The sequence below is a fragment of the Megalops cyprinoides genome, chromosome 21, assembly GCF_013368585.1.
Source record: "Megalops cyprinoides isolate fMegCyp1 chromosome 21, fMegCyp1.pri, whole genome shotgun sequence".
Lineage (NCBI taxonomy): Eukaryota > Metazoa > Chordata > Actinopteri > Elopiformes > Megalopidae > Megalops > Megalops cyprinoides.
This window is the reverse complement of record NC_050603.1, coordinates 2,595,001-2,605,970: the sequence shown is the minus strand read 5'-3', so window position 1 is coordinate 2,605,970 and position 10,970 is coordinate 2,595,001. Positions and strand designations below refer to the sequence as shown.

At 45.8% G+C, this 10,970-nt stretch overlaps 1 protein-coding gene across 2 annotated transcripts in view; it reads left to right on the top strand.

Moving 5' to 3' along the window:
* Positions 1 to 583: 583 nt before the first annotated feature.
* Positions 584 to 10,970, top strand: part of vars2 (valyl-tRNA synthetase 2, mitochondrial) — a 19,863-nt gene continuing 9,476 nt past the window's right edge. The window contains exons 1-20 of one of the 2 annotated variants that reach the window (XM_036555334.1): positions 584 to 615; positions 1,410 to 1,628; positions 2,401 to 2,482; positions 2,928 to 3,028; positions 3,300 to 3,421; positions 4,055 to 4,121; positions 4,942 to 5,039; positions 5,460 to 5,541; positions 5,854 to 5,973; positions 6,503 to 6,611; positions 6,925 to 7,013; positions 7,292 to 7,382; positions 7,652 to 7,779; positions 8,091 to 8,194; positions 8,797 to 8,878; positions 9,060 to 9,136; positions 9,272 to 9,359; positions 10,164 to 10,257; positions 10,596 to 10,666; positions 10,894 to 10,970. The exon at positions 10,894 to 10,970 is cut by the window's right edge and continues 49 nt beyond it. In XM_036555334.1, coding sequence (XP_036411227.1) covers positions 1,413 to 1,628; positions 2,401 to 2,482; positions 2,928 to 3,028; positions 3,300 to 3,421; positions 4,055 to 4,121; positions 4,942 to 5,039; positions 5,460 to 5,541; positions 5,854 to 5,973; positions 6,503 to 6,611; positions 6,925 to 7,013; positions 7,292 to 7,382; positions 7,652 to 7,779; positions 8,091 to 8,194; positions 8,797 to 8,878; positions 9,060 to 9,136; positions 9,272 to 9,359; positions 10,164 to 10,257; positions 10,596 to 10,666; positions 10,894 to 10,970 — 1,898 coding nt within the window. In that variant the 5' untranslated portion in view covers positions 584 to 615; positions 1,410 to 1,412. Of the gene's footprint in view, positions 616 to 1,226; positions 1,301 to 1,409; positions 1,629 to 2,400; positions 2,483 to 2,927; positions 3,029 to 3,299; positions 3,422 to 4,054; positions 4,122 to 4,941; positions 5,040 to 5,459; positions 5,542 to 5,853; positions 5,974 to 6,502; positions 6,612 to 6,924; positions 7,014 to 7,291; positions 7,383 to 7,651; positions 7,780 to 8,090; positions 8,195 to 8,796; positions 8,879 to 9,059; positions 9,137 to 9,271; positions 9,360 to 10,163; positions 10,258 to 10,595; positions 10,667 to 10,893 lie in introns of those variants that run through there. The other variant, XM_036555333.1, reaches the window with a different exon arrangement.

Here is a 10,970-nt window from a genome sequence, read left to right as displayed (position 1 = left end):
TTCACAATGTCCTTACCTTTTCTGTTTGATGTGGAGGTGAAAGGGGTACACTCATTCACCCTTTAGGCAGTGTTAGGTGTGGGGTCACAGGAGGTCCGGGAATTGTAAAGAGAATTACGTGCATTTATTTGCAAGACCTGCAGACTTCCTGTTGGGTGGCCTTCAGAATCTCTGCAATTTCAAGCTGTCACATAGATAATGTTCTATTCATCATTGCCACTGGACTGGTTTTCTTGCATCTACAATCGAGATGACCTGGTGGTCACAGCATACCTGTACGGATGGCTGTGTCTGGGCCACTTCAACTGTTGTGTCGTTCACCCACGTGAAGGTGCGGTGCAGTTTTGTTTCTCTTCCTACACGGAAACATGTCGCCAGAGCCTAACGTTCCTCTGCTAGGAAAATTTAAGTTCAAATAAAATCCACATCGAATGAAATGGAAGCATATCGAAATAACACAATTTCATTGACAACACAGACACGAACATTCTTATCGTCACGTGGAATTTTCCCCATCTAGCTCCCTTTCCGGTGGAAATTAAAATAAGCTGAGGTCAGAGTTGAAAGGTTGAAACCAAAATGTCTGCGCCCAATCATTAGTTCATCTATCTGCAGGTACAGAGATATTTAGCTGGATGTCGAACTTTAAAGCTTGTGTCGTGATGATCATGGGCAGGTTCAGCGAACTACTTTAATCATAAATATAACTGCGTGCTTGTTGGCGTTATTTGTATGGTCATTGTTAAGAATCAGATTCATAATCACAAGCATCAGGTCAAGAACAGTTAGTGGGTGTTAGAGTCACATACGCATGCATATTTAGCTGTAGCATGCAGTACGGCTATATTTTAGCATATTTTGTTGTATATTCTGGTATATCAAGTTGGCCAAAAATATGAATTAATTTTGGCGAAATAGAAAGTGAAACAAAAACAAAGTCATAAACATAATGACTATATTTTTTGAGGACAGCAAATACGAAAATTAAATATATTGTAATATACTGAGAAATAGTCCAAGAATATATTTCAAATGCATTTATTGAATTTATTTTAAATTTTAAAAATACAAAGAGGAAACATTGTCAGTACAGTGATTGAGTAAAAAAATGTATTCTTTAAATATATTCTCAGTATATTATTTTTTGTAATGGAGGAACTAGGTATTCATAACTTTATTGAGCACCAATATCCACTGAAGATCTTGCTGACGGATGCTGGATATGAGCGTCTGCCAAGTGACAAAATGTGAAATGTGAATGACCGACTACAGCATTGCGGGCAAATCAGTTTGTCTGAGTGTATGGCCACAGATGTAGCGATGTGTCAGTCACATGTTACGGCTTGCCACCGTTGCTTTTTTATTTTTCTGAAAAGTCATCGGCTGTCTCAATATGTTTTCTCTTTCAGGTGATGTGGACACCAGCATCCCGTCTGTCTGCGAGGGCGCGGGGAGGAGGGATAGGGAGAGCGTGGGGGGTGTGGAAGTGCAGACACTGCGTGCGAAACTCGGGCACCCTTCCTCCCTCCTCCTCTTCCTCTCCACATGCTCCTTCCCCTCGAACGCAGCTGGAGAAGGAGAAACGGCGGCGGGAACGGGAGCGCGCAATACTAACCAGCGAGCACAGTGTAAGCCATGAAGAATACTCAGAATTAGAAGGCAAATGCCCCTGGGGCTCCACACCCTTGGACCCAAATTGTAAAATAATAAATTATTAAATATTTAAAACAGCATTGTTTCAGCATTAGTCTCCTCTGACTTTAGCACGTAAAGTCAAAAAAGTAAAGTTTTATAATCAATAGTACACACACTGTATGTGACTGAAGGTGGTTCTGGGTATTTGGCCGTCGCCACGGTGTGTCAGTCAAAACACGGGAGGAGGCGGGGCTTCCCCTTTTGGCAGTTTTTAATGTATGTTGTGTGTGGTTTGTCTTTAGCCACGCACACCATTACCCGAGTGCCAGTAAAAACTAATAACTAAACAGTCCCTGAGCTAAAGACAACGTTTACACGGAGGTTACTTTCTTATTTCTCATTCCACTCTCCTCCAAACTCACTGCCTGCACTCGCCTCTTCCCGGCGTGCTGATTGGCTGAAACAGCACAAGTGTGTGAGATTGGGGTATGACACTCCCGTAAAAGGCAACATGCATCTCCTCTCATAGAGCCTCTTGAACAGTCAAAGTGGACTTATCCATCTGATATCAGTTGCTTACTGATATGACCCATTTGCTGGTGTTTTATTTATAGTGAGTTTTCTGCTTCAGACATGTTAGTTATGTATAGCATATGTATAGCATTGCGGGTTCCATGAAGCCTCACCCTCCCATCACTAATAGATACACCAAGAATTGGAGAGGAGACATAGTCAGAAATGTTACTCTGCCCCTCTTTCTCCCAGAATGCAGAAGATGATGGGATCAAATGGAGAGAGAAAGAAAAGATAGCGTACACTGCTCCAACCATACCTGGGGAAAAGAAAGGTAAAATGCCATTCATCCTTTCTTGCTTGCACTGTGGTGTGAGTGTGCTGTGGGCCAGTTTGGAAAGCCTGATCGTTTTACAGGGCCCTTTGTAATTGGTCATGTGTCACAGTTTTTTCGCATATATACTTGCAACAGTATATTGTGTGAATAAGAAGTGGTTTATGAGTCCTGGTAAAATAAAAAGCTCAGATGTTTTTGAGGATGGTGATGAGTGTGCAAAAAACAGACCGGGATACAGAGAAGCTTACACAAAGTGATCACCACTTGTTGCCGGTCTCTGAAAAGCTATTCAGAATGTTTCCCTTACATACCTTTGACTTTTCTGTAATTCTCTGGCCTCCCCCTCCTGATATGTACGTGTCATAACAATTTTCCAACCTCTTCTCCCCCCTCCTCCCTGCCCCACATCCCTCTCGCCCCATTTCCTGCCCCTCTCCCTCAGACACATCAGTGCCTTTCCCCCCCTCCTACAGCCCTCAGTATGTGGAGACGAGCTGGTACCAGTGGTGGGAGAAGGAGGGATTCTTCACACCTGAGTATCAGGTAAGTGGGAGATGGATACAAACTGCAAAGTTAAACACAATACTACTCATGTCATTTTACTGGACATGATGAATGTAAGGTTCACTTCTATCACTTCTATTCTAAAGTATTTTCTGCCACGGGTTTATTCCCAGTTATATCAGCCTTTGCTTTTTTTCTATGTTGAGTTTTCCCTCTCCCCATCTGTTTCTCTGTTAAATCAGTCACTCTTTGCTGCTACCTTCAGCGCTCTTTCACTTTCACAAATATATTGCAACATTTCTCCCTACAGCACAGGCTACCTCAAAGAGTGAATCGGTCCTTCTCTCTGTGTATCCCTCCACCCAATGTGACCGGAACTTTGCACCTAGGCCACGCCCTCACTGTTGCCATAGAAGATGCCCTGGCTCGCTGGTAATCTTGGTTCTTCAATGTTGTTAAGTAGTTTTTTATGGAAAAGAGGGTAAATTTCTGATCAAATGTATTGTGTCAGCTGAGGGAATATTATTTGAAACTTTGAAAAGAATGGTCAATTATTTTGTAATTTTCAGGTTTAATCTCTCAGAACTGAACTAAAAACTGTTCAGTAAGTGAAGTATTATAGCGACCTTTGTGATTTTGTTGAAGTGCTTTGTTTTCCATTTTCTTTCAGTATACCTGTATATCTCCCCAGGAGCTTCAACAGTCCTTTTAGAACATTGAAAAAACCCAGTGCACTTTGGGAATTCAAACTAGAGCAGAATCTTCAGTTTGTTCCAGACAAGAGTTCTTGGAACGTACTGAGAATGTCTTACCAAATACCTTTTTCTCTAAAATATGTCATGTTTTCCAGAGAATGATTAGTGAGATTTGCGCACCAGCTTGATACAATGCAAAATGTTGTATGGGACATTAGTTTGTTTTCACATTGGTTCAATGCTGTCACTTCTGTTCGGTACGGCTGTGGGGGTCATTGAATTTACTGAAGGCAGAGCAGGCCAATTAGGCATCAGATGGTGTGGTTGTGGTCAGTGAGGCTGCAGCTGATTGGCTGTGTTGGTTGTTCAGGCGGAGGATGCAGGGATACAAAGTGCTGTGGGTCCCAGGGTGTGATCATGCTGGCATCGCTACGCAGGTAACTAACTGCAGTATACCTGTGCATTAAATCTCTATGCTGTGAACATGTGTATCAACTGTCTATGCAGTATACCTGTGTGTATTAAATCTCTTTGCGGTGTACCTGTGTAGTAATCCTCTATGTAGTATGAAGTACCAGTCAAAAGTTTGGACACATCTGATTAAGATAATGGGACACATGCATCCAGAGATTTATGCATGAATACTTGAAATTTGCTTCATAGACAAATATAAATAGTGAAGTTGATGCCTATGAGTGAATGTCTTTCTAAAAAATCTTTATTTAATAAAAATATTTTTTGCATATTTTGAAAAATCTAAATTATAAAAACGGTTTTAATTTGTTTATAATATATTTTTATCACTGCATAATTCCATTTGTATTAGTTCACCGTTTTGAGTACTCTACTATTATTCCAACATGTGGAAAATAGTAAAAATAAAGATAGAAAGGTGTCCAAACTTTTGATTGGTGCTGTACTTGTGTATTAAAATCTCTGTGCTGTGTACATATGTACTAACTCTGTGCAGTATGCCTGTGTATTAATAGCTCCGATGCCGGCCTGCTGGCTCACATTATTCTTTCTGTCTGACACATTGGATGCATTAATTTGAGGAGCGCTGTGTTTGTTTGCCCAAAACGTTAATGTTTTCCCAGTAGTCTGGCTTGCAGGCTAATGTACAAAGACTTCCAGCTGAAACAGCATTTTCCCCCACCAGATCAAAACAAGTGGATTCTCAACACTGTTTTGTGTAAAAATAACCGTAACCAACATACTTTTCTGGGTCTCTCGCCCCCCGCCTTCATCCCCCCCCAGGCAGTAGTCGAGAGGAAACTCTTAAAGCAGCACGGAAAACGAAGGCAGGGCTACAGCAGAGGGGAGTTTCTGCAGGAGGTTTGGAACTGGAAGAACGAGTGAGTGTCTCTCCTCCTTTCTCTCTCCCTCCCTGCGTTTCTGCCTCAGTCAAAAACAAAGCAAGTTCCATTTCTGTGATCAATCACAAATCTGCACTCACACTGTAACTCACACAGTTAACACTGGTACATGCCCTTCACAGACAGCATCACTGAAATGAACCTGCCTGACTGTGACATAATGAACTGTGTCTGTAAAATGCAACCTGTGAGTTAATGTTGGTGTTTTTCATGCATGGCCAGTCATGAGTGTTAAATAACAGTAGATTGTGTTAGAGTAGTAGGTCATTTGACAGATCGAGTGATGCTTAAGATGTTTACATGTGCTGGCCTTTTTAAATGAAGTGGCTTGAGTAACTGTGTGTGTGTGTGTGTGTGTGTGTGTGTGTATGTGTGTGTGTGTGTGTGTGTGTGTCTCAGGAAAGGAGATGAGATTTATCATCAGCTGAGGATGTTGGGAGCTTCGCTGGACTGGAACAGAGCATGCTTCACCATGGACCCGGTAATATAGGAAGGAATACTGCGTGTGTGCGTGTGCGTGTGTGTGTGTGTGTGTGTGTGTGTGTGCTTGTCCTCGCGCGTGTGTGAATGTATATCTGCCCGTATTGTGTACCAACGCCAATGAGAGCTGCCAATGCAAAACCAAATAACAGAAGTTGGACACTGAGTTTCAAGTGTGGCATCACAGCTGTGAAGTGGTGTGTGTTCACTTCTGGGCAGCAGTAGGTTCACTCCAACACATATGTGTTAATTATCGAGGGCAGTCAGTTTACACGCTCACCTTTGACCTCTGACCCGCCCCCCCTACCCGCAGGGTTTCAGCAGAGCTGTGTCGGAGGCCTTCGTCAGGCTGTGTGACTCAGGCCTGATCTATCGCTCTGAGGGGCTCGTCAACTGGAGCTGTGCGCTGGAGTCAGCCATCTCCGACATAGAGGTACCGTGCGCTGTGCGCTGTGTACCGTGTGTTGTGTGTATCTGTGTGCTGTGTGTATCTGTGCTGTGAGCTGTGTGCTGTGTGTGCTGTGTGCTGTGCACTGTGTCTGTGTGCTGTGTACTGTATAATGTGTAATGTGTGCTGTGTAATGTGTGCTGTGTAATGTGTAATGTGTGCTGTGTAATGTGTGCTGTGTAATGTGTGCTGTGTACTGTGTAATGTGTGCTGTGTACTGTGTAATGTGTAATGTGTGCTGTGTACTGTGCGCTGTGTACTGTATAATGTGTAATGTGTGCTGTGTACTGTGTAATGTGTGCTGTGTAATGTATAATGTGTGCTGTATACGCACCCTTGTGTGTTTGTAATAGCTGCTGAAACATGGCTCAGATGCTAACATGGTATCGCCGTGCAGGCCGACTCTGCAGCTGTAATGCTTGTTGCTGGTACATTGCTGTGATGTGCAGGTGGAGGCAGTGCAGTAGTTATGATTGCTGAAACGTTTCTGGAACGTTGCTGTGATGTTGTGCAGGTCGAGTCAGTCAATCTGTCTGGGCGGACTCTACTCTCTGTCCCGGGGTACCAGAAAAAAGTGGAGTTTGGGACCATGGTCACCTTTGCCTACCCCATTGAGGGACAGGGTGAGCAATGCATGACTATTCTCCCCCCACTCTCTTTCTCTTCCTGCTCTCCGTCTGTCTGTCCTGCTCCCACCCCCTTAATTTCCAGCTGTTTGTCCCTCTCTCTGTGTGGATACAGTCTGGATGTATTATAGTGAGGATTCCTTTGTCCAGCGTGATGTACACAGGTTAAACAGATGGGCAGCTGGATGCTGCATCAGTGTAGGTTCCATTCCTCCATAGCCATGCTTCTGCCCAGGATCTGATCCTACAATCTCCTGGTTAAAAGTCCAGATCCATAGCTGCTACACCATATGTATCTCTCTGTCCGCAGACGGGGAGGTGCCGGTGGCCACCACACGCCCCGAGACGATGCTGGGGGATGTGGCCATCGCTGTGCACCCTGATGATCCCAGATACCAGGTCAGCTTTGCCCCTCTCGCTACACAGGGGCCAGTTTGGAGGCGGGGGGGGGGGGGGGGGGGGGGGGGGGGGGTGTTAGGCATTACTATGACCCTACAGTCTGTAAAACAGGAGCTACAGCGGGCTGTTCCCAGAGCAAATACAGCAAAGATCTCTGCCACAGTCTCACCGTCACCATGGCACATGTAGCTGTCTATATGCACCCCTGCTGCAGTCCTGCATAGTCTCTGTCCAACAGGTCATCTGAAAATAACTCTCCCTCCATCTCCCCCTTCCAGTCGCTCCATCATAAAGAATGCAGGCATCCCTTCACCGACAGGCTGCTGCCCATCGTCCCTGATCCCACGGTGGACATGGAGCTCGGCACAGGTATCTGTCTCTGGCTCTTAATGATGACGACCGTGGACCATGTTGTGCAGAATAAATGAACATGGTGCCATTCTGTGGTTCTACAGTCTTGGTCTGTGTATGCATTTTCGCTCTCTCTTAGCATGTCTCCCACTGTGGACCTGTGTCAGAAGTTGCGTGTGAATAGTGGTCAGAGTCTATGGAGTGACACATCCCCCTCTCTCTCGCCCTCTCTCTCCCTCTCTCACACTCTCTCTGTCTGTCTCTCTCTCTCTGTCTCTTTCTCTCAGGAGCAGTAAAGGTGACTCCAGCACATGACCACACTGACTTCCTGCTCTCCCAGAGACACTCCCTCCCCCGCATCACTGTGATTGGAGGAGATGGGACCATGACAGCTGACTGTGGCCAATGGCTGGAGGTACACAGCCGTCATTCAAGTGTCTGCGGAATTCTTCAGGAGAGTGTGTTGGTTGATTTGATCAGCTTTGTGAGCAGACGTTTATTTCAGAACCCTCTATAAATTGAGCTCCGGTTCAGTTAAATCTAACACCATATGGCACAATCTCTTATTTTCCATGCTCTGCACATTACTGCCCTAGTTTTTACCAAAAGGGGCTTTTCCACTTTCCAAATGTCCTTCTTGAGATTAAGCAGAGTGATCATTTGCACCTGGTCCTGTTTGACAGATATGAAGTTTCCCTCTGCCCCCCCCGTCCCTCTGTCTCACAGGGAGTGAAGCGTTTCGATGCCAGGGAGCGTGTGATCGAAGCCCTGATGGAGAAGAACCTGTTCAGAGGGAAGAAGGAGCACCCCATGTCCCTACCTATCTGCAGGTACAGAGGGTAGAGCTGGAACCAGGCTGGCTCATTATACCTCTTCCCCAATGTAGAGCTGGAACCAGGCTGGCTCATTACACCCCTTTCCCACTGTAGAGCTGGAACCAGGCTGGCTCATTACACCCCTTTCCCACTGTAGAGCTGGAACCAGGCTGGCTGACCCTTTTGCATTCCCCACAGCCAGAGCTGTGTCACACAGTGTTTTAGTGATAACGTCTGCCCAGATTGAGACATCTGCGGGCCAAAGCTTAGAGTCACCTGAAAAAAGCAGCTTTCTATTCCATATCACTCATCTGCTGTGATTAGTCAACACGAATGGACACGTTTCAGCGTGAAAAAAAGGTAATGGAAATCCACCTGGCACCTGTAAAGTGTGAGCCAGCCTGGTTCCAGCTCTTCTGAGAATGAAAGTGCGTGTGCAGGTTCGAGTCGCGCTCTGTGGGGCCCTGTGTCTGAGGTGTGAGAGGAGGCAGAGCTGCAGGAGCTTCTCCCCTCTCACTCGGAGGGACAGAGGGAACTGCAGTGCAGCCCTGCTGGGCCGCCATGCGGAGCCTGTCGGCCCGCTGTCGTCCCTCACTCTCTCTCTCTCCCTCTCTCAGCCGCTCCGGAGACGTGGTGGAGCCCCTGCTGAAGAGACAGTGGTTTGTGCGCTGTGCAGAAATGGCCCAAAGAGCCGTGCAGGTAACAGAAGAAGCACTTTCAATTCTGTGTGTGTGTGTGTGTGTGTGCGCGCGTGTTGCTATGGATGTGTGTGAAGTGTACGTGTGTGGGCATGCATGTGTGGGTATCTGTACGAGGAGATTTGTGTGAATGTGTGTGTGTGACTCTGTCGTTACGGTGTTGTGGCCTTTTTCTCTTTCAGGCTGTGGATGATGGTGAGCTGGAAATAATCCCTCACTTCTACACAAAAACGTGGAAGAGCTGGCTGACCAACATCAGGTGTGCTGCGCAGCACTGATCTCTGATCAGTGAGCCTGTCTGTCCCCTGATTCTATCTTCTGAGTTGCTTTAATGATGGACCCAAGTCTAACAAGTCTGTCCTGTGATGTGTGTCTGTGTCTTTTTGCTCCTCAGTGATTGGTGCATTTCCAGACAGCTGTGGTGGGGTCACCAGATTCCAGCCTATCGGGTGTCTTTCCCGGAGACAGCAGGCTCAGAGGAGGTGGGGCTTCTCTCCAGCTGTCTGCCCACATCGATCCTCATCTCTCTGCATCAGTTCGCTTCTCTCATTTTTTTAAACTTATGGCAGTTGCATTATTTAAGTGCTTTCCCACAGGAAGGTTAGTTCCCTGAAATATTGCTACTTATCTTTTCTATTATTTAACGGATCTGTTGGACTGAAGCTCAAAATTACTTTGAAGGAGAAAAGGTATGTTCATTAGGAACACAGACCGGGGAAAATGCTTGTTTGGACGGGCACATAGATGGGCCAACCTTCCAGGGTTAGGTGTGTTAAGGGTCAGCTTTCTGATGTATGCTTTCATACATGGCAGTGGTTTGTACGTTACATTTTTGTAATGTTAGAAGATGCTCTTGTCCAGAGCAACTTGTGTAGGTTACAGTTTTTATCCATGTATACAGCTGGATATTCATTGAGGCAATTGTGTGCTATGTTTCTTGCCCAAGGGTGCAGCAGCAGAGCCCCAGCGGGAATCAACCCAGCAACCTCTCGGCTATGAGCCCTATTCATTACCACTGCGCCACACTCTTGCCCCGTGCAACCAAACCCTTTGCACAGGAGCCTGAGAAGTTTTAAGGAGAAAAACAGACCCTACAGCTCAGCTGCAGTTCCTAATTGTGTGGATAGTCTAGAATGCATTGTGTCAGGCCTGGCCTTGGGTCTCTGCTTCCACTATAATACCGTAAACTGTTCGTGCTTCTCTGAGTTTGTGTTCTCTAGAGATGAAGCTGTGCTGCTGCTCCAGTGTGTTCATGGTGTCTGTCTGTCCGTCTGTCTGTCTTTCAGGAGCTGTGGGTTTGGGGCAGGGACGAGGAAGAGGCCAGGAACAGGGCTGCCGAGAAATTTGGGGTGACGTCAGAGGCCATTTCTCTGAGTCAGGGTAATCATGGCACTTATAATTGGGAGAGCAATTACAGAGCAATGAGAGTTATTTAGAAGTCAAACAATGCATATAAATATGATTAAATATGAAACACAGCTCTGCATGTGCTTGGAAATGGACATCCATTCACTAAACCATGAGTTTAATATTAAATAAATAAATGCTTTTTCAGCAAAGAGTTAGACCTGTTCCTCTGGAAGAGAGATCTTCTGATAGAAGTCTCGTAAATGATTTATGACAGTGAAAATAAATGGCTACACTTGCTGGATGATATGAAATATCTCTCCCCTTCTCCCCCCGCCCCTTGCATCTCTCCGTCTCTCCCTCCCTCTCAGACCCAGATGTCCTGGATACCTGGTTCTCCTCAGCTCTCTTCCCGTTCGCCATGCTGGGCTGGCCACAGCAGGTACCCCTCTCTCCCTCTCCCTCTGTGTATCTGTGTATATTCCCCTTGTTATTTCAGAAGAATACAATAATAGCTTCTGTTACAATTTACAAGCTTGATTTACCTCCTAACTAAAAAAATCCAATGTGTATCTGAAAAGTACTATGTAAAAACGCTTCATGCTTGTGTCATTAATCTGTGATGTCAGTGGTCTGTCCTGTTGAAATGGTTCCGCTTCCTGTCCACAGACACATGACCTGCAGCAGTTCTACCCCAACAGTCTGCTGGAGACAGGAAGTGACCTCATTTTTTTCTGGGTGGCCAG